Raw genomic sequence first — 22113 nt, forward strand, 5'->3', positions numbered from 1 at the left:
GGGGGGGAAAACTGAGGGTTGCGATCCGTTGCGGGACACGGAAAAAACCGAAAAAAAAAAAAAAAAAAAAAAAAAAAAAAAAAAAAAAGAAATATGAGGTTTGCATATGCATTTTCATTGTCAGTATCTGGGGGGTGGTATTAGAATTGGGGTATGCATTTTTATTGTCAATATGGAGGGGTGTGGTATTGGAATTTGGAAACCAGGGATACAAAATGTCATTTAGAGCCTAAACAGTGAAATACTAATGATGCTCCTTTTGAGAAAACACTGGTATTTTGGAAATCACATTTAGTTATTTTAGAGTTTTTCTAAACCTTATAACTTTTTATGCCTGATATTAAAGATAAATTGGTACAACATTTTACAGAGGTATTAAGGAAGGATTTTACAAATAATTTTTGGAGTAAAAACCCATAATGGTGGGAAGTGTTGCCTTACACAGGGAAAAGAGACATGCTTTTTCCTCTAAGAAAGAAGGAACCTAGGAAATTAAAGTGTAAAATGTAAATTTTAAAGTCAGTTTTTTATTTTCAGAGCCATCTACATGAAGATTGGTCCTTTTATTAGGTTCTGATCTTGTCTGTACTGTGAAAAGTCTTGCTTTAATTTCTTTATATTGTTTCTGTTAAAAGGTTTCCAAATTCCATTCTATCTTAATTACTGTGGTTTTGCTATATTTTGTTATATTTGTTATATTTCAACAAGATTTATTGTATATTTTAAGTCACTTTGTTTCATGATACAAAATAGGATTGTGACAAAATAGCAAGCTAAAGTAGAGTGAACTTGGCATATCAGCATTTGCTTTTCAGTTTGAAAGTAATAATGTTACATAGTTCATAGAATGAACTCATTAGTGAGATAGATAATAACTATTTAGACAATTGGCCTGTTCTAAAATTGTTTCAGAACTTGTAACAACTATATGCTATTATTTATGAAAGATGGTGATAAAAGAGAATACTTCTTTAGGAAGGTAACAGAATGGTAATGATTCCAAATATCACGTTCTACGAGCAATAAAGAAACTAGATATTTAAATATGGAGAAGTAAAAACAGGAGATAGTATAAAGTGTTTAAACTGATGATAAATATCTTTTGATTAGAAATAATCTAGAAAGGATTTTTACCATGGGTGGGAAGTTAGGCTAGAAAACATGTAGGATTCCCTTTACCTATTACAATTCTTTGATTATCTATAGACTATTAACATGTTTCAAAAAAGGAAAATATCAATCCCATAAAAGTGAGTTGGAAAAATATGTGACTTTTGAATGTGGTAATGAATTGTTTAAGATAAAAGACTTTTTTTTTTGGTGGCAGCTAGCTGGTACCAGGAGTCTAATCTTTGACCTTGGAGTTACAAGGCTGTGTTCTAACCAACTGAGCTAACCAGCCAGCCCTTGCTTTTCCATTAATAATGATAAAAAGATAATTAGGCCCTGAAATGTTGATCAGTTATTTCCATTGTGATTGAAATCAACTTGTTGGCTAAACTTCATGTTATCAGTAATGTAGGAGTTAGGACAAAGATCAGGGTCATCTAATATGAAGCACACTGAAGCAGGTAAGGAAAAAAGGTAGGCCAGTGATTATTATCTTTTACATGTTTCCATTTTCAATTTCAGTTTTGCCTTTAATGAAAACAGTAACAGTTTTACTTGTATGTTCTAAATAATGTATAAAACGATATTGAAACTAGAGGATTTAGATATCATATAATTTTTTTTATAGAGCATTTTTAATTTCATGTGTTTGTGAGTAACTTTTTAAATTTTAATTTGTTTAGTGCTTAACAAATGGCAAATGAACCCATATGATAGAGGATCTGCTTTTGGTAAGTGGATAGATTTTACCACCTCATTTGTAATTCAGAAACTTTTAAAAAATAATATTTGAGAATACCAAGAAAATTATTAAAAGGTATAGTACATGAAAATTTAATTCACCAGATGTTAGAATATAGTCACTACAATTAAACAATATAGTACTGGCATAGGAATAGACAGTGGAAAATAATGGAAATAAATCCCAGTATATATGAGAACTTAATGGAGGAAAAAAAAATAGTATTTTGTTTTAGTGGGGAAAAAGTATGATTTATTCAGTAAAGAGTGCTGGCACAATTGGTGATCCATCTGGAGCAATATAAAATTGACTTCTATCTCATATCATAATTAGAAATAAATTCCATATGTATTTAAGACTTAAAAATATATATAAATTTAAGTGTAGAAAACCGCATGTGCAATTTAGTGGTGGAACTTTTCTAACCCAAGTAAGAAACTCAGGAATTGTTAGAGAGGATAGGTATATTTGTATAAAATTTTTTTAAAATGTGGAAAACATATCATAAAAAAAGTCAGTAGACAAATAATAGATATAGAAAGAATACTTGCAATATTGATGAAAGATAAAGAATAATTATAAATTGGCAAGGGTTGTTTATGTAGATAGTAGATAAAGTACTTTCTGTTTTGGTAAGAAAGATAACAGTAAGGAAGATGGGCAAAGGATATTAATAGGCAATTGATAGAAGAGCAAGTCCAAAAGGCCAATAAACATGCAAAGATCAAATTCACAGATAGTAGAGATGTGGAAAATAAAATTATAGTGAGATATTGCTTTGTACCCATCTGATTGGCAGCAGTTCAACAGAGTGATGACTGACTTATGAATTAATTGTCTTTCTGGAAAACAGCTTGGCTTTACCTATTAAAATTAAAAATAAACATTCATCGAGGGTCTAGCTCATTGGAATAAAAGCACGATTATGCCAAGATATATGTACAAAGCTGTTTGTTGCACAAGGACTGTTGTGTAACCATTATGAAGAAGGAGTCAGAACTGTAGAGCTGACTCCGAGGAATTTTTATGAGGGGTTGATGAGTGAGAAAAGCAGGATGCAGAGAAATGTAGGATGGGCATGAGGAATCATGCACCACTTCCCCCGAAAAAAACATTAAAAAACAAAAACTGCTGCTTTCCACCATATGATAGCTAATTTATATAAAAGTTTATGTCTGTAGATATGCATAAAGAAATTTAAATATAAAAATTTTAGGGATTTGCCATTGCTAGGGAACTTTTTAAAAAGTTCATAGTTTTATATAATTTAGTATACATGAGTAAGAATTTGTACTTTGAATAATCTCTGAAAGGCAAAGTAAGATGTGTGATGAGGTGCTTTTTTAAAGTTTGTTCTACATTTAGTTGTAAACATGCACCAGGATGGAAGTCACAATTTCTTTCTAGTATAGACAAAAGCTAAATCTTAAAACAAATAAGCATTTACTATGTGGATATCACTGTGACTGACCATGATGTATAATATAGAACCTCATCTTTTAGAGTCTGAATATTAGCAGAAAACAAATACATGTTTGTTTATCCATGCTTTTTCCCATTATGGTTTCTGGATGCATGGATTGGGGAACAAACCAGAGACAATTCCTGTTACCTTTTAATATAGTAGTCACTCAAGCTCTAATTTAAGTACATAATCAGAACAAGATATACTGATGTTCTGTGTATCCTTGAGAACCAATTTTTTTTAAAGGACTCTAAAGAATAATTGTCTGAAAACATTTGTGTGATGATGTAGCTACTGTTAGTGCAAGTCAGGATAGGGGCTGTGTTAATTCCTTTCTAGGCTTGTTGCTATAAAATCTTGTCCTAGTAGACAGTATAGAAACTAGCCTGCAACATAGCCAAGGACATCCAGGGGATGGATAAGAGCAATTGCTGTTTGGGAAAATACTGTTATCACTCAGGGATCAGCAAGTCTCAGTCTCTGGAACATTGCAACAAGTCAAGGAATTATCTGATTAGTGAGACTGAATGATATTTATTTCAGAATACATGATTAATAAAACCTGAACTGATGTGTTTTTCTTTGTTTTTTTTCTCAAATCCAGCAATTGGGTCAGATGGTCTTTGTTGTCAAAGCAGAGAAGTAAAGGAATGGCATGGGTGTAGAGCTACTAAAGGATTAATGAAAGGTATTTGAACTGCATTTGTACTTGTATCAACTTTTGAGACAATGTATGAATACATGAACTCCTTTAGCTTTAAATCAAGGATCCGAAAATATTTTTAATAGTATAGAAAGACCTACAATTCTTCATTTGTTACATACAAATTGTAATTGAGAAATAATGGGAAAGTGGCTACATGGAAAATTAATTATATGTGTGTAATTTATATAAATCTCAAAAGTATTTTGCCCTTATAGGGAAGCACTACTATGAAGTATCATGTCATGACCAAGGACTCTGCAGAGTTGGATGGTCTTCTATGCAGGCCTCATTAGACCTAGGTAAGCCTTTCTAAAATAAGTGAATTGATTGATTTACATTTGTGGGTTGTTAATATTTTATTATTTGGGGAAGCAAAATAATAAACTTGACTATAAAAAATTTCTGTTTTAGAGACACGTAAATAATATTTATCTGTACCCCACCCTTTTCCAAAAAAGATTTGAGGTAACTTAGAAAAAAGTACATTTAAGAGGATACTTCAAAAAGTTTGTGTAGGGGCCGGCCCGGTGGCGCACTGCTACAGTGCGCTGCTTGGGAGCGCGGCGGCGCTCCCGCCGAGGATTCGGATCCCACATACAGACCGGCCGCTCACTGGCTGAGCGAGGTGCGGGCGCAGCACCGAGGATTGCGATCCCGTTGCCGGTCCCGGTCCGGGCGCGACACAGGGTTGCGATCCGTTGCCGGTCATAAAAAAAGACAAAAAGGAAAAAAAAAAAAAGTTTGTGTAAAAATGGATCTAAAAGGTAATATGTATCCTTCTATGAACTTTTTGAAGTACCTTCGTATATAACAGTATGAAATCAGGGAGAATAAAATTAAAAATGTGAATGGAGTCTGGGTAAAGTCAGTTTGTATGAGTATGTGCCACACCATACTACATAGATGCTTCAAGTTATTGTAAATTTGCCTCTGAATTTCTTAGTGGCAAATGCAAAAGCTGTTGTACTGTCTCGTGTGTTCATAGCGTTGCAGGGGTACTACATAGATGCTTCAAGTTATTGTAAATTTGCCTCTTAATTTCTTAGTGGCAAATGCAAAAGCTGTTGTACTGTCTCGTGTGTTCATAGCGTTGCAGGGTCTCCATAGGCTAAAAACTGTTCAGTTGTTTGCAAGGTTCAGAAACTTGGGGGAATTTTTTTCCTGTGGTTTCCTGAAGTGGAGCTATCATAATACAATGTGAATAAAGTTACTTTTTTTACAGGGCTTTTAATTTTATGTTTACTCTTAAATCTAGGTACTGACAAGTTTGGATTTGGCTTTGGTGGAACAGGAAAGAAATCCCATAACAAACAGTTTGATAATTATGGAGAGGTAAGCTATTATGTTATTGACTTAAACATAGCACTGGTAAATTTTGTTGCATACTTGATCACTCATGATACGACTGAGGGTATAAAAATGATTCTCAAAATGAAGTAGGTTTTTTGTTTATAGTATTTTCCACAGAAAGTTCAGATTTAGACTTCAGTGAAGAAATATTACAAAACCGGATAAATACGTAGTAGTTACAATTTTTCTTTTATGCCATTTTTAGCCCTTCCAAAATATATTGTCTTTTGTTTTCACCTCATTTTGATTTTGACTTTGGCTTTAATACATATGTTATTCTCATTTTTTATTTTGGATCATGGCGAATCTAAATATAGTTAATTTAGGTGAGCCTAAATCCATAGTAATGTGGATGAATCTCAATATATTGATTCAAAAAGTCCTGTTAGATGCTTCTACTATTATATGAGGATATTTCAAAAAGTTCATGGAAAGATCTATATTATTTTTTAATTCTATTGTTCCACAAACTTTTTGAACTATTCTCATATATGTTATATGCTCTAATATGCATTTTTAGCACCTACGTTAGCACTTCAAGGAATTATTTTGAAATACTAACATACTTTTTATACAGCTATTTTGAACTTGTAATTTCATTTAAGATTTTGCTTTCTATTAATAGCACTTGACCCTCTGGTTTTCTAGGAATTCACTATGCATGATACCATTGGATGTTACCTAGATATAGACAAAGGGCATGTCAAGTTCTCAAAAAATGGTAAGCTCTTATCTATCTTATTAGTGAAAAGATGTGTGTTATTCAATATGAGGGTACTTCAAAAAGTCCGTGGAAAGATTGTTATCTTTTAATTTCTGTTTTTCTTTTTTTTGTGTGTGATTTTTTTTTTTTTACCTCCTCACCTTTTTTAGTTCTCTTCCCTCTCTCCCTGCTTTTCATTTGAACAAATATTTATTGAACATTTGCTATGGGCTAGGTATCCTGGTAACTGCTAGAGACACAGCAGAAAATGGAGTAGACAAACATGTTTACTTCTGTGGGGCTTGCATGCTGGTGGGGATTGATGGATATATAAATGATATGTTAGGTGATAATAAGTACCATGGAGGAGAGTGTAAAGGAGGGGAAGGGAGTGGAGAGTGATAGCTGTCTGGGGGTGTGTGCCTATAGAAATAGGATGGTCAGACAAGGCTTCATGAGGTGACATGTGAGTAGAAATGTGAATGAGCTGGGTGGTGGAATGTTAGGTCAGGAGGCAGCAAGGCCAGGCCACATAGGGCCACATAGTGCCACGTAGGCTGTGATGCAAACTTCGGTTTTTATTTTGGGTAAGCTGGGAAGCCATTACAGTTTCGAGCAGAGGAGTGGCATCATCTGTCTTTAGTTTAATAGTATGTGGTGCTGGAATGAGATTGGGTGATGGCAGTAGGCAGGGAGCGATTTAGATACTAGGAGTCCACTTTGGGGCATTTCCATTTGAGATACTTAATAGACATGTAAGTGCTGAAATCAAGTGAGTAGTTCAATGTGTAAGTCAGGAGTTCAGGACTGGAATTACATCTTTGAGAATCATTGGCTTACAGATGATATTTAAAGCCATAGGAATGGATGAGAGCTCCTAGGGAATGATGATAGATAAATAGAGGATATCTGAGACCTGGGTTCTTGCGGTTAGAGTTGGCCAATTGTGGAAAATCCAGCAGAGGGGAATGAGGAGGAAAGCCAGGAGGAGGAGAACCAAGAGGACATAGGGTCCTGCAGTCCAGGTGAAGAGAGTGTTTTGAGGAGGAGGGAGCCATCAGATTGTGTCCAATGCTGCTGCCGAGTCTAGTCTGGAAAGATGAAGAATGAGGATTAACCACTGGATTTGGCAAGTGGAAAGCTTTAATGCGCTTGACAGAGAACTATTTTGATGAGCAAGGGGGTGGGTAAAGGGAGCCTGACTGGGAACCACTTCAATAGGGAATGGGATGAAAGGAAGTAGACACAGTGAATATGGAAATCTGGGAGTCTTACTACAAAAGGGAGAAGAAAAACGAAAGGTAAATGGAGGTAGAGATGGGTTGAAGGAAGGTTTGCTTGTGTTTTAACGTGGGAGTGTTTGTATGCTCTGGAATGTAATATAAGTGATCGTGTAGGCAGGGAATAATTAAAAGTGTGGAGGGGGAGAGGGGACAGTTTAAGGAGTAAAGTTAAAAAGTGAGGATGCTGGCCTTAGGCATGATTTACGCATGGTAACGTGAGGGAAAGCATGAATGCAGGTAGTTGGTAGATTTGGTGGTGTGAGCGTGTGGAAGTTTTTTTCTGATTGTTTCAATTGTTCTTTCTTTCTTTTTTTTTTTAAAGGAAAAGACCTTGGTCTGGCATTTGAAATACCACCACATATGAAAAACCAAGCCCTCTTTCCTGCCTGTGTTTTGAAGGTAATAAGAATCTGGTTCGAAAAATTTTGTTGTGATTATCAGCTGCTTATTTTTTTTTTTAATTGGTTGTGAATATTCATGGGGTAAATTGTCACCACTCATACCTAAGATGTGATGCCCAGATCCATACTGGCAGCATGCCCATTACCACAAATTGTGATTATACCCCGTGTCCTCCACCCAATTATTCCTCCAATTATCCCCAGCCTCCCTCCCCATCCCCCTTTCCCCACTTCACTTTGTATCACTAGGTATGTTCTCTCCCTCTGCAAGTCCAACACACTCCTGTGGTCTTTCTTTCCTTCCTTCTTTCTCTCTTAGCTCACACTTATGAGTGAGTACATATGGTACTTATCTGTGCTTTGCTTATTTCACTCAATATAAGTTTCTCCAAGCTCATACATGTTGTTGCAAATGGGAGAATTTCATTCTTTTTTTGCTTAATCTTCATAATATTGTATTGAGCAGTTTGCTAATAGGGTAAGAATTTTAATTTTCTCCTTTATTCAATCAATGCTAGAATGCTGAATTAAAATTTAACTTCGGTGAAGAAGAATTTAAGTTTCCACCAAAAGATGGTTTTGTTGCTCTTTCCAAGGCACCGGATAGTTACGTTGTCAAATCACAGCACACAGGTATTGCACCTGAGAGGGTAAAGATTTCTAGAATGGGGCACTGGTGAAAACTGCAGGAAGTAAGGCTTCTTCTAGTGGGTTACATAGGCCTCCCTTGCTAGTTTAGTCACACATCTTTATTTAACATGTTGGTAAAATTTAGTTTCAAAACCTTCATAATTTCTAAGTATTTGGTTTCAGTTTAGACATTTTGGGATCCCAATCACAATTGTGATGATATGTAATATATATAGAATGTGTGCTGATTTAGTGCCATGGCACTGTGGTAAGTGTTTCATGTGGATTATTTAATCTTCACAACAACCCTATGAGGTAGTACTCTTCCCATTTAAAAAGAACCTGAGAAATAGGGACTTGAAGTAACTTGCCCAAGGTCACAGAGCAAATAAGTGGTAGAACTGAATTCAAATCCAAGCAGTTTTACTCTAGAGCTCATACTCTTACCTCTTGTACTGCTTAATATATTTTACTTACTTAAAGTAAGTACATTTTATAGCTTATTTACTTTATCACAAAACAAGTGGGTCAATTTTACAGACATATTAATCACAGTTATTCCAAGTAGACCTTGTACTGCTTAATATATTTTACTTATTTAAAGTAAGTACATTTTATAGCTTATTTGCTTTATCACAAAACAAGTGGGTCAATTTTACAGACATATTAATCACAGTTATTCCAAGTAGATTTGATTTAAAGAAGGCTTAGTTCCTTTTAGGAATCTTGCCTTTATTTTAATTTGTTTGACTGTCTCTTATACTTTTTGACAATTATTATTTAAAATTTTGATACTGGGATATTTGCACTTGTGTTTTACAAATAATGGTATTTTGAGGTGTGATTTGAATATGTTCTAATTTTTTCTATTTTCTTAAGGTAATGCACAGGTGTCACAAACTAAGTTTCTTCCAAATGCTCCAAAAGCTCTCATCGTTGAACCCTCTCGGGAGTTAGCTGAACAAACTTTGAATAACATCAAGCAGTTCAAGAAATATATTGATAATCCTAAATTAAGGTAAATCTTCCTTTGTGCTCAAATGCCTATTGTTTTTAGGTTTGAGGTATTTTGGAAGAAGGGTGAGGTAGAAAAAATTAGGTAGAAATTCAATATGTGTGCATAATACATGTGTGTGAATGTGTAAAGATTACTTAATTTTGATATTTAGTAATAATTAGTTTATATAAAATTCCCATTTATTTGGTAACTGATAAGTTTGATTAAAAAAAAAAAAGCAAATCGAGATATTGAGATTTTTCCTGTGTCTCCTACATGAAAAGTCATGGTTAGTCAAACAGTATTGGAGTAAAAATTAATTTTTTAAAAGGAGTATTTCATTCAGCTTAGCTACATTTCATCACTTTGTCTGTATAGAAAATGTACTGCTCTATTTCTACCATGTTGGTAAACTTAACTTGATGAGGTTGATTCTAGACTGCCCCAGTGGTGGCTTTCTTCCATTTGGGCATTCAGACTGGTCAATATCTAATTACAGGGCTCTTTCTGCTTGCTCAGTAGCAATCCCTTTTAATTTGAGGAAGGCTATACCGCATAAGTAAACTACTCTGTCAGTTGATTTGACTCTTAATTTTTGTCAATTTTTCTTTTAATTACTTTTTAAATTGAAACATAATTCACATACCATAAAACTCACCTTTTAAAAGTGCACAATTCAGTGGTTTTTAGTTTATTTACAAGGTTGTGCAATCATCACCACTGTCTAATTTCAGAAGCTTTGAATTTTTTTGACATCACAAAGGCCTGTCTTTAGTATTGATCTTATAAGTTGTACAGATTTATTTAAGGACAAATTATACTAGGTAAAATAATATCTAGTTTTGTTTTGAAGACTGATGCATGTCACTCATTCAGCAAATAGTACTCAAATGACTACAATGTGTGAAGTCTTACTTAGTCTAGGGATCAGGGCCATATCAATGAAAATTAGTCTTTGCTTTCACAGAATTAAGTGTGGGAGTGTGGGATAATGTGGAGGAGAGAGAAACAAATGTGATAAATGCTTTGAGCTTGCAATAGGGAAAGCCACTATAGCAGGATGTAACCAGGGCATCTGCTTAGAATAAGAGACTCAGAAATTTCTTTATAAGAGTGTTTCTGGAAAAATGTAAAATGTTAGTATGAATTGATTTTTGAGCTGTGATTATGTATAAAAATTAACATGCCTATAGTCAAAGGCTGGAAGGGAGGATGAATAATAAATAAATTTACTGGTTAAGATGGTTAAGTTATAGGTTACTCATTTGGTATTCAATACAAATGAGCTTTTTCCTTCCTTTAAAAACCAGCTGAAATGCAGATCTTTCTGTGAAGCTAACCTAGCTGCCCCAGCCCAATCCTTTCTCCCTCTCCTGATACCACTGACTGTATGTATTTATTGTCTGCTAAATTTAAAGGGACAAATATATCTGATTATGAAGATGGATAAGAGTAAAGTATTGTTGGAGAAGAAATGATAGATTTAGGACAATAATTTCCAAACGTAGGAACTTGGACTCTTTGTTGCTTTGCCTCACACGGATTTGTCACCTCTGTTCCCCTGGGTGACAGAGGTGCAGAGGATTACTCAAAGCCCATTTCTTCTGATCAGTGAGAGACCCCGAAGGGGTTAATTTCCTGGAACCCTCAAGAGAGAGGCATTCCTTCTTTTGGAAATTAACCCCAAAATGGGGTTCTCTCCCTGCATTTATTCTCCAGACCAGGAAGTTACATAAAAAGAACATAGGTGGGGTTATGCCTAAGTATAGTTTAACAACATAGGCTGGTAACATCAGTGAACCATTCAAAGTGATGGGCCGGCCCGGTGGCGCACTGCTACAGTGCGCCGCTTGGTAGTGCGGTGGCGCTCCCGCCGCCTAAGTATAGTTTAACAACATAGGCTGGTAACATCAGTGAAACATTCAAAGTGATGGGCCGGCCCGGTGGCGCACTGCTACAGTGCGCCGCTTGGTAGTGCGGCGGCGTTCCCGCCGAGGGTTCGGATCCCACATACAGACCAGCCGCTCACTGGCTGAGCGAGGTGCGGGCGCGACACCGAGGGTTGCAATCCCGTTGCCGGTCCCGGTCCGGTACGGGCGCGACACTGAGGGTTGCGATCCGTTGCCGGACACGAAAAAAGACAAAAAGGGAAAAAAAAAGAAACATTCAAAGTGACATTCCATAATGCAATTTGCAAAAGTTCGAGTCAATCCACCAACAAAAGCTTGATCTTAGCAAACATTTTCCTTCCTTACAGCAATTTCCCCAGTTTTTTACATATCAATCAAGTAACTTGTCTGTCCTTGAGCCAGCAACTTTGCTGTGTTACAAAGACTTTAGCCTCAGTAAAGTTTCCTGTCTTTTGCAATGTTAACATTTCTATATGTAATTCCAAAAGGTTAGGCTAAACCTGAGACTACAGGGCTTTGGAAAATAGGCCCTGTGAAATACATTTACTTTAGAAATGTTAATGTTCTCTACACACTTTATTTAAAAATACACATTTATTGGTTCCCTCCCATGGATGTATTGAATTAGAATTGGCAGGAAACAGAAATTAAAATCTTTTTTTGTTTTGTTTTGTTTTTTAAAAGAAGAAAATCAGCTCCAGGTGATTTATGTAGCCAATCTTTCATCTGATATTGCTTGATTTAGGAAACATAATGGCTCTAGTGTGGTAGATGGTTAGGGAATGTGCCAAGATAAAGACGTTCACAGACTGGAAAGCTCTCTCTTTTTTTTTTTGTATTAAGTTTTACTGTCTACATTGCTTAAGATGAAGGTAGGCAACCATCAAGCCAATTTTTAATGAGTCATAGAATTATAAAACTTAGGGTTAACATGTCATCCATTTTCTTAGTGTTTTCCAATATTTTTAAAATGACTAATCAAATAAAATAAGAATAAAATTAATAAAGGAAGACACTTGGTAGATACTTCTGATTGAAATTTATCTGGCTGCCTCAGGAAGTAATTTTGTCTGCTGTTTATTAAAAGGAGATAATCTTTTTGTAAGTAGGTTTATTGAGATATAATTCACATCATAAAATTCACCCTTTAAAATATATGGGTTGTTTTTAGTTTTGATTATATTCACAGACTTGAACATAATTACCATCACCAAACAAATTTTAGAATATTTTCATCACTCCAAAGTGAAACACTGTACCCATTAGCAGTTAGTCCTATTTCCCCCTAAACTTTCCATCCCTAAGCAACCACTAATTTATTTTCTGTCTCTCTAGATTTGCCTTTTCTGGACATTTTATATAAATGGAGTTGTACAATACATGGTTTTTTCTGACTGGCTTCTTTCACTTAGCATAATGTTTTCAAGGTTCATCTATGTTGCAACATGTATCAGTACTTCATTCCTTTTTATTGCCAAAAAGTATTCTGTTGTGTGGATAATACCACATTTTGGTTTATCTGTTCATCAGTCGATGGACATTTGGGTTGTCCATCACCATTGGGTTTTTAGCTACTATGCTATGAACATTTTTATACAAGTTTTTGTGTGGACATATGTTTCCACTTCTCCTGGGCATATTCTTAGGAGTGCAATTGCTGGCCATGTGGTAACTTCATGTTTAACATTTTCAGAAACCACCAAACTGTTTTCCAAAGTGAATGCACCATTTTACATTGCTACTAGCGATGTATGAGGGTTTGTATTTCTCCACAGCCTTGCCAACCCATTACCTGTCTTTTTGAATATAGCCATCCTAGTGGGTATGAAGTGATATGTTGTTGTGGTTTTGATTTGCATTTCCCTAATAGCTAATAATGTTGAACATCTTTTCATGTATTTTTTTGCCATTTGTATATCTTTTTTGGAGAAACATCTGTTCAAATCTTTTGTTTACTTTTCAGTTGGGGTATTTTTCTTTTTATTGTTGAGTTGGAAGAATTCTTTATATATTCTGATATATATTCTATGTATTAGGTATATGATTTGCAAATATTTTTTCCCATTCTTTGAGTGGTCATTTTACCCTCTCAATAGTGTCCTTTGAAGTTCTTAATGTTGATGAAGTTCAATTTATTGTCACCTCTCCCAGGGTGATGGAGACACAAAGGATTACTCAAAGCCCATTTCTTCTGAGCAGTGAGAGTCCCCAAAGGGGTTAATTCCCAGGAACTCTCAAGAGAGAAGCATTCCTCCTCTGAAAATAACACCGAACTAGGGTCTTCTCTCAGTATTTATTCACCAGGCCAGAAAGTTACAGAAAAGGAACATAGGTGGTTTCAAAAGAACAGTAAGATAATTGTCATGGCAACAGTCATTAGGTTTGGCTGCACCAAGGACATCTGCCCTTAGAGCCAGCAATTTTTTTTTTTTTTCCTTTTTATCTTTTTTACTGACCGGTAATGGGATCGCAACATTCGGTGTCACGCCCGTACCGGGGACTGGCAACGGGATCGCAACCCTCAGTGTTGTGCCCGCACCGCGCTCAGCCAGTGAGCGGGAACCGGTCTCCACATGGGATCCGAACCCTTGGCGGGAGCACCGCCGCGCTCCCAAGCGGCGCACTCTCCAGTGTGCCACCGGGCCGGCCCTAGAGCTAGCAGCTTTGCTGTGTTACAATTCTTTATCTACAACAGAGACTTTAGCCCAGAGAAAGTTTCCTGTCTTTCGCAAGCTTAACATTTCTGTGTGTAACTTTAAAAACTTAGGCTATACCTGAAACTACAGAGCCTTGGAAGCTAGGCACTGTGGAATACATTTGCTTTATTAACGTTAGTATACTCCACAATTTATATAACTTTTAATTTTTTCACTGCATTTTTGGTGTTCTATCTAATTTAGGCTTTGCCTAACTCAAGTTGTGAAAATTTACTCCTGTGTTTTCTTCTAAGAGTTTTATAGTTTTAGTCCTACATTAAGGTCTATGATCCATTTTGAGTTAATTTTTGTGTATGATGTGAGGAAGGGGTTTAACTTCAGTCTCTTGTATGCACATATCCACTTGTCTCAGCACCATTTGTTGAAATGAGAAAAATTCGAACAACACAAAAAGGTATCATGTGAAAAGTAAGTCTTCTTTCACTTCATCCCTTGGTTTCTAGTTATCCTTCCTGGAGGCAACCTATTTAAATTGATTTTTATCTATTCTTTGAGAGATATTTTATACACATGTAAGTATGTATGTCTGAAAAGGTGGGCTAGAACCAGATTTTAGAGGACCTTGAGTTATCCTAATATAGAAGGATGTGTAGATGAAGACTAATTTTTTCTGTGTTCCAAGCTTTCACATTCTCCTGTTACTTTACTATGCTTTAGCATTATATATGGCTGTTGGGAATGAAGTGTTCTGTTTCCACCTTTCTCCAGACTTACTTTATTGTGGATTCTTTCTCAGTTACTTTCTCAACCTTAATTTCTACCTAAAAGAATTGGATACAGATCAAACATTGTAAAGCAGACTTTAATCTTTCTTCTACATTATCATTCTGATAATTATTTCAGGGAGCTTCTGATAATTGGAGGTGTTGCAGCACGGGATCAGCTCTCTGTTTTGGATAATGGGGTAAGCTGTATTTTTGATTTCTAAAATGTAACATTATGGGTTGTCATTTTGGCAATATAGTTTTGTTTCAAGAAAAATCAAATAAGCCTGAAGTTAATACAAGATCAGAAGAGTACATTTGTTCCAAGACATCTTGTAAGTGCACCTTTTCTTTCTCTAGAAATATACATAACAGTAGTCTCTTCTAAACCCTTAGTGCAAAATTCCAACATACATGCATATTTTTGTTTGTTTACCCTTTAAGCACCCAAGAATTTCCTTTTAGCTTTCATGAATAAGAGCCATTCTTTTGGGGGGTAATTGATAAAGAAGAAACTGGATTTAAGAACAAAAATTGAGGTAAAGTAGATTGCAGAGAAAGATAGAAGTTTTTGCAGTGACCCTTGGGAAGGCTGAATAATGTTAGGACAGTTGACTGGTTCCAGTGAGGAGAGAGATGAGTTCAGATATATGTAAGGAGAAGTCTTAAAGACTGTGTGTGCTCAGACATGCAAGATTGTGTGATACCCATCATTGGGGCAGAAGTTTGGGAAATTCTTAATTATGTTCATCAATTCTGTGAAGGTAGGAATTTTCTCCTTACAAATATCTTTTTTTTATTTCCTTTCCTAAATATTTAGTCATTTAGTCTAAACCAGCTGATACTGAGTCATGGTGAGCAATGATGTCCTCCCTCCAATTCTGTTGATGCCCCTGTCAAACTAAATTTTATGCCGAATGGACTTTAGATTTGACCTGGTATGGTGTATCAAGAACAAGGAATCATATTACTGTACTTGTTAATATTATTCTAAGATGAGAAATATATTGCTTTGGTATGTTTTTATTTAGTGTATTTATATATATATATACATTTATATATATGTATATTTAAATTTCAAATACATCAGTAGTGTGTTTCATTTTAGTGGTTGCAAGAGAGATTTGATAGGTTCATTCCCAGTCTTGGTTCCTCAAACCCAAACCTATTTTTCCTGTAAGATATATTAAGTTTCTCCACTCACATTTTCCACCTACAGAGCTTTTAAGGGATTAGATCTGTTTTCATCAATATATCTCAAAATCTGAAGCCAGTGGCAAAGTAAAGGCAGTGTTATTCCATAGCTTTGTTGGCAGAATTCAATTCTGTTTTTCTTAGGAGATCTAATATGTTCTCTTTCTGTTCTTTCTACCTTACATTCTTTACTTCTGTCATCTTCCACCATCTTCTGCTTCAGCTTTAGCCCTGCCTTCTATTCTGTCTTATGCTGAGGCAAAAGTCAGCTTTGGAGTGAGAGAATAGAACTATTTTAACTTTTCTAATCTTTCTTTTTTTTTTTCCTTTTTGTCTTTTTTACTGACCGGTAACGGGATCGCAACCCTCGGTGTCACACCCGTACCGGGGACCGGCAACGGGATCGCAACCCTCAGTGTTGCGCCTGCACCACGCTCAACCAGTGAGCCGGAACCGGTCTCCACATGGGATCCGAACCCTCGGCGGGAGCGCCACCGCGCTCCCAAGCGGCGCACTTTCTAGTGCGCCACTGGGCCGGCCCAACTTTTCTAATCTTTTAAAGTGGCACTATTATGCAGTATGTAAATTCAGGCCTGATACAGTAGTGAGTGCTGTTATATAAGTTATATAAATATTTCTCTCAGGCTTCTCTAATCTAATAAATCTTAAAAAACCAAACCAAAACAAAACTGAGAGCGCATGTATTTGTTTTCATGCCCATTTACTTACTGAAATGGAGGAAGGAGGAAACTCACATGGTTGGTTAGGGTACTATACTAAAGAGATGTTACACACAAAACCAGAATGGTATTTTGTTTCTGCTATATACAGCACCTGTCACACAGTGCTTGGCACATAGTAATTTCTTAATACATTGAACATATTTTATCTTAACATTTTCAGACAATGTTCTCTACATAGAACTTGTTTGTAGTTAGTTATCAATATAGATGAAACTATAACTCCAGAAAAGTCTGTTTTGTTTTTTATGGGAATATAAGTGCCTCATAGTGGATCAAATTAAAAGTCCATTCAGAACAGTGTTCTATGTTTTTTGAGGGTTGAGATCCTGAAGTAATGGGACTACAGGGATAACTTTCTTAGGAGAAAGCTAAGTTTTTAACTTAGGGTAGAGAAAACAGGTAAAAAGAAGTATTTGTGACTTTTCATTCCTGTGGATAAAGAGTAGATGTTCTGAATTGTGTAATTTATTGAATGATTTTATATAATACCTATCTGTGCTCACATGCATATATCTATAAACACACTTAGAAAATACCTAATCTTTATTAACTGCCTTCTAGGAATGAGCCAGGACTGTGCTAAATGCCTAACATTTTCTTACTTATTTTCACAACAGCCCTCTGAGATGGTAGTCTTCACCATTTTTACATATTAGGAAAAGGGCTTATACTAAAGGGTAACTTGCCCAAGATTGTACAACTTACAGGTAGAGCTTTACTCTGAAGTTCATGTTCCTAATCACTATACCTAGGGACTTTATTACAAGATGTATGTGGGACAATGCAAAATGTTAATTATTTGTTCTGGCTTGGAGGTTCGTTATACTATTGTTTTTTGTGTATGTTTGTAATAAAAAGTTAAATAAAACTTGCTCTCATTTGAATTAGACCATTTTTCATGTTTGGATTCTGAATTTGAATCCCAGTGTGGTTACTTAGCTGTATGATCTAAGTGCTTGTGACTTTAGTACTCTAAAACTTTAGTTTCCTTATTTAAGAATAGGAATAATTGTATTAACCTTAGTGGTAACATAAAATCAAATTTGTACTTGTAGAACATTTAGCACAGTGCCTATTCATTATATGCACTTGACATGTAGTCATTTTTATTATTTTCCAGGACAGTCTGATCATCATCACTATTAATTATAACCAAATTTAAACTGGTACATTAAGCATCAAGTGCTTTACGTATCTTATCTCTTAATTATTACAACCATCTTGTAATAATTGTATTCCCCCAATTCGAAAGTGAGAGCTTGATACTAGAAGAGATTAAATAAGTCAAGATCATACAGGTGAGGAATGGTGGAACTGGGGTTTGAATCCTGGTTTAATTTCAGAATTCCTGTAAATTCTTCTGAATTTTGCTTGGAAAATAAAAATTTAATATATTAGACTATGTATAATAGTTAAGGATTTCAAAATCAATTGCCAAAATCTTCACATTAATTTCAAACTAAATACAAATTTAATATGTGGCATTATCTATAATCCCTTCCTTATAAATTTAGAGTTGGCTGTGGCTATGTCAGTATGAATGTTTTTATTATAAGTAGACAATTATTGATTGCTATTTTAACGTAACTACAGTAGTTCTTCAGTTTTTATTAGGTGTGTCCTTTGCTATTTTTCAGGTGGATATAGTCGTGGGCACTCCAGGAAGACTGGATGATTTGGTGTCAACTGGAAAGCTGAATTTATCTCAAGTTAGATTCCTGGTCCTGGATGAAGCTGTATGTTGAAATATAGTCATGCTTTTAAAAAAAGTTTGCTTATATTTTTTGAGATAAAATATGTAAAATGAAGAAAAAATACAATTCAGTCATGCTCCCAGTACCTAGAGATAATATAGTTACTAGTTTGGTGTATTTTCATCCACTCCTTGTATTTCATAAATACTATTTCATGTAGTTGAAATCAAGCTATGAGGAATCTGGGAAAATCTTTCTTTTTTTTTTTTAAATGTAATATCATAAGTATTTCATGTCCTTATTTATAAACAATTTTTAAAGGCTCTCTAGTGGTCTATTATATGGCTACTTCATGATTTATTTAACCACTCTTGTTACATCTAGGTAGGTTTGTTTTTTACTGCAAATAGGTATCTTTGTTCGTACATACATTTTTTTATACATATTATAGATTATTTATGTCAGAGTTACAAAATGTGGACCATCTGGAAAGACATAAATGCGTTTGAGGTTCTTGAGACATACTTCCAAGTTATTTTTTAGATGTGTTGAACTGTACATACATTTTTTTATACATATTATAGATTATTTATGTCAGAGTTACAAAATGTGGACCATCTGGAAGGACATAAATGCGTTTGAGGTTCTTGAGACATACTTCCAAGTTATTTTTTAGATGTGTTGAACTAGTTTCCCAGCACTGAGGGGTTTTTATTTTTCATATTAAAATCATATGCTTAAGGGCATGTGTTAGAAGCTATTAACTCTAGTGCTTATTATTAGTTAATAACTCTAGTATTCTAGAATACTGGAGTACGGTTTTGCATTGTTTTTTGCCACTTTTTAATATTTTAGTCACAAGGTATTAAAGTTGAATTCGTAACTTGTCTTTAAATATTTAATAGAAAATAATCATTTTGAAAATATGGGAATATGGGCATGTATGAATTAGTTTCCTTATCTTATGTTTTAAGTTTGATTTAGAAAAGAAAGATTTCAATACTGATTTAAAAACATGTTTTTGTTTGCTTCTTATGCAGGATGGGCTTCTTTCTCAAGGTTATTCTGATTTTATAAATAGGATGCACAATCAGATTCCTCAGATTACCTCTGATGGAAAAAGACTTCAGGTATAAAATGACTATTGCATCTTAAAATACATGTAGACAATTGTTACATATTATTGCTTATGAGCAGGATCAAATATTTTCGTTTTAGTGTCTTCTGATTAAGTCAAGTACTGTATAAAACATTTTATTTGTTACTGGACTATCTAGTCCACACAAAAGTAATAGTCTTTTTTTTTTTTTCCTTTTTGTCTTTTTTTTTGTGACCGGTAACGGGATCGCAACCCTCGGTGTTGCGCCTGTACCGCGACCGGCAACGGGATCGCAACCCTCGGTGTCGCATCTGCACCGCGCTCAACCAGTGAGCGGACTGGTCTCTATATGGGATCCGAACCCTCGGCGAGAGCGCCACCGCACTCCCAAGTGCTGCACTCTACCAAGTGCGCCACCGGGCCGGCCCAAAAGTAATAGGTGTCGCGTCTGTACCGCGCTCAACCAGTGAGCGGACTGGTCTCTATATGGGATCCGAACCCTCGGCGGGAGCACCACCGCACTCCCAAGTGCTGCACTCTACCAAGTGCGCCACCGGGCCGGCCCAAAAGTAATAGTCTTAAAAGCTGCTTTTAGAAATAAAAGGGAAGGAAATTCAAGGAAGTTACTTAGCTGTTAACAGAAGACTATAAGTAAAAAATTCTTGGTTGTGTTTTTCTACCAAACATTTAGCCTTTATATTCCAGATTATTGGTACTGTTTCCTATTTGAAGGAAGAGTAACTTAAGGTATCGAAAGATGGTTCCTCTTTAGTGATTATTTTTTAAAACATTTTTCTTATTTTTCTCATCCTTCTCTCTTAGGAAGTGTTTGAGAAGGAAAGGCTTTTGAGAGAAAGGGATAAATAGTAACTTAAGATTTTTGGTGTTCAAAAAACCTTTTCATCTTACTTAGTTTTTGTAGGACCTTGAGAAAGAGATGGCATTATTTCTATGTGACAGTAAGGGGACTGAACCTCAGAGAGATTAACCTGCCCAAAATCACACCACTAGTTGTTGCTGCATAGAGTCAGGTATCAAACTTATCTTTAGATTCCAGGTTAGCGTACTTTGTGCCCCATGTCAGTATTAGTGTGATATAGTTATTATTATAAAATAAAAGTTTATCTAAATTTGGGTTTTCCTATTCTTAGGTGATTGTTTGCTCTGCTACTTTGCATTCTTTTGATGTAAAGAAACTGTCTGAGAAGATAATGCATTTTCCCACATGGGTTGATTTAAAAGGAGAAGATTCTGTTCCAGATACTGTACACCATGTTGTTGTCCCAGTGAATCCCAAAACTGACAGACTCTGGGAGAGGCTTGGAAAAAACCACATTAGAGTAAGTACTTTATAATGTTAACATTTCTGTAGAATAAAGAAACTCATGAACTAGCTTTGCCTAGGGCTTTTAATGATGCTCAAAGAAAGTAGATATTGTATCAAAAAAAAACCAGAAGTCTTAAGTCTAAAACATTGACTGTGAAAGCTTATGCCTTTAAAAGGGCACTGAAAGAATGATGTACTCCATCTTTTATTTTCTCTTTTTGTAAAATTACTTTTGTGGTCAGCTGCCTTGATATAATTTTTATAAATAAATAAGATTACATTATATATATCTAATTTCATATATGATTTCCATTTTTAGTAGTATTTTAGTAGAAACCCACATCTGTGTCCTCTTGATGTGCCTTGCTCTCCTAAAAAAATCAATTTTGTGTGACTATCTTGTCATTTTCCCACTGTTATTAGATTTTGTATATAAGGATATGTTTATTATAAATGCACAATATGTTGGAAATCACATTTGCATTTTTATTATTACATTTAAAATTGATTGCCTTAGACCAACAGTTAACGAAGGGTTTTTCTGAATCTGAAGAATGGTTTTACCTACAGATTATAAAGATATATGTCTTATTGGACTCTAAAGACAGATGCAATTCTCCCTTTAAAAAATGACACCTGTTCTGAATCATTACTTAACCACTCCCTCTCCCTTTGTTATCCTTTGCTTTTGATAGACTGATGACGTACATGCAAAAGATAACACAAGACCTGGAGCAAACAGTCCAGGTGAGTTTATTAGTTTCCTGTTATCTAAATCACAATATTTTGGATTATAGAGTTCTCATTGATCATAGGAAACCAGCAAATTTTTCTGGAGATAGATTTTATATTGGCCCTGAATTTCAAAAGAATTATCATGCAGGTTCTTCATATCAGGGATATTGGGTAATAAAGAAAAATGTCTTTGGCTATAATTTTGTGAAAAATACAGAAATGATCTTGAAGTAGTTGTTGATGTTTTGGGTAGTAAAATACACATAACATAAAATTCACCAATTGACTATTTTTTAGTGTACAGTTTAATGGCATTAAGTATATTCACATTGTTTTACAACCATTATTGCTATCCTTCTCCAGAACTTTATCTCCCCATACTGAAACTTTGTATACAGTAAATGTTCATCAGTTTTTAAAAGCTGAACATCTCCAGAACTTTTTTATCTCCCCATACTGAAACTTTGTATACAGTAAATGTTCATCAGTTTTTAAAAGCTGAACATTAAATCCTGACTCAGTGAAGATTCTTCTATGCAGAGATGAAACAATTTGTTTCAGGTACTTAGTGTTTTGAATATATATGAAAGTACATCATAATAT

General features: G+C 35.1%; 1 protein-coding gene across 1 annotated transcript in view; it reads left to right on the top strand.

The window, feature by feature from the left end:
- Window positions 1-22113, top strand: part of DDX1 (DEAD (Asp-Glu-Ala-Asp) box helicase 1) — a 33532-nt gene that overhangs the window by 4965 nt on the left and 6454 nt on the right. The window contains exons 5-17 of the mRNA XM_008581552.1: window positions 1794-1841; window positions 3922-4005; window positions 4239-4322; window positions 5279-5355; window positions 6022-6094; window positions 7682-7758; window positions 8279-8393; window positions 9270-9408; window positions 14858-14918; window positions 18293-18391; window positions 19390-19479; window positions 20600-20788; window positions 21471-21522. Coding sequence (XP_008579774.1) covers window positions 1794-1841; window positions 3922-4005; window positions 4239-4322; window positions 5279-5355; window positions 6022-6094; window positions 7682-7758; window positions 8279-8393; window positions 9270-9408; window positions 14858-14918; window positions 18293-18391; window positions 19390-19479; window positions 20600-20788; window positions 21471-21522 — 1188 coding nt within the window. The remainder of the gene's footprint in view (window positions 1-1793; window positions 1842-3921; window positions 4006-4238; window positions 4323-5278; window positions 5356-6021; window positions 6095-7681; window positions 7759-8278; window positions 8394-9269; window positions 9409-14857; window positions 14919-18292; window positions 18392-19389; window positions 19480-20599; window positions 20789-21470; window positions 21523-22113) is intronic.

The sequence above is a fragment of the Galeopterus variegatus genome, unplaced genomic scaffold (assembly GCF_000696425.1).
Source record: "Galeopterus variegatus unplaced genomic scaffold, G_variegatus-3.0.2 Scaffold2392, whole genome shotgun sequence".
Taxonomy (NCBI): domain Eukaryota; kingdom Metazoa; phylum Chordata; class Mammalia; order Dermoptera; family Cynocephalidae; genus Galeopterus; species Galeopterus variegatus.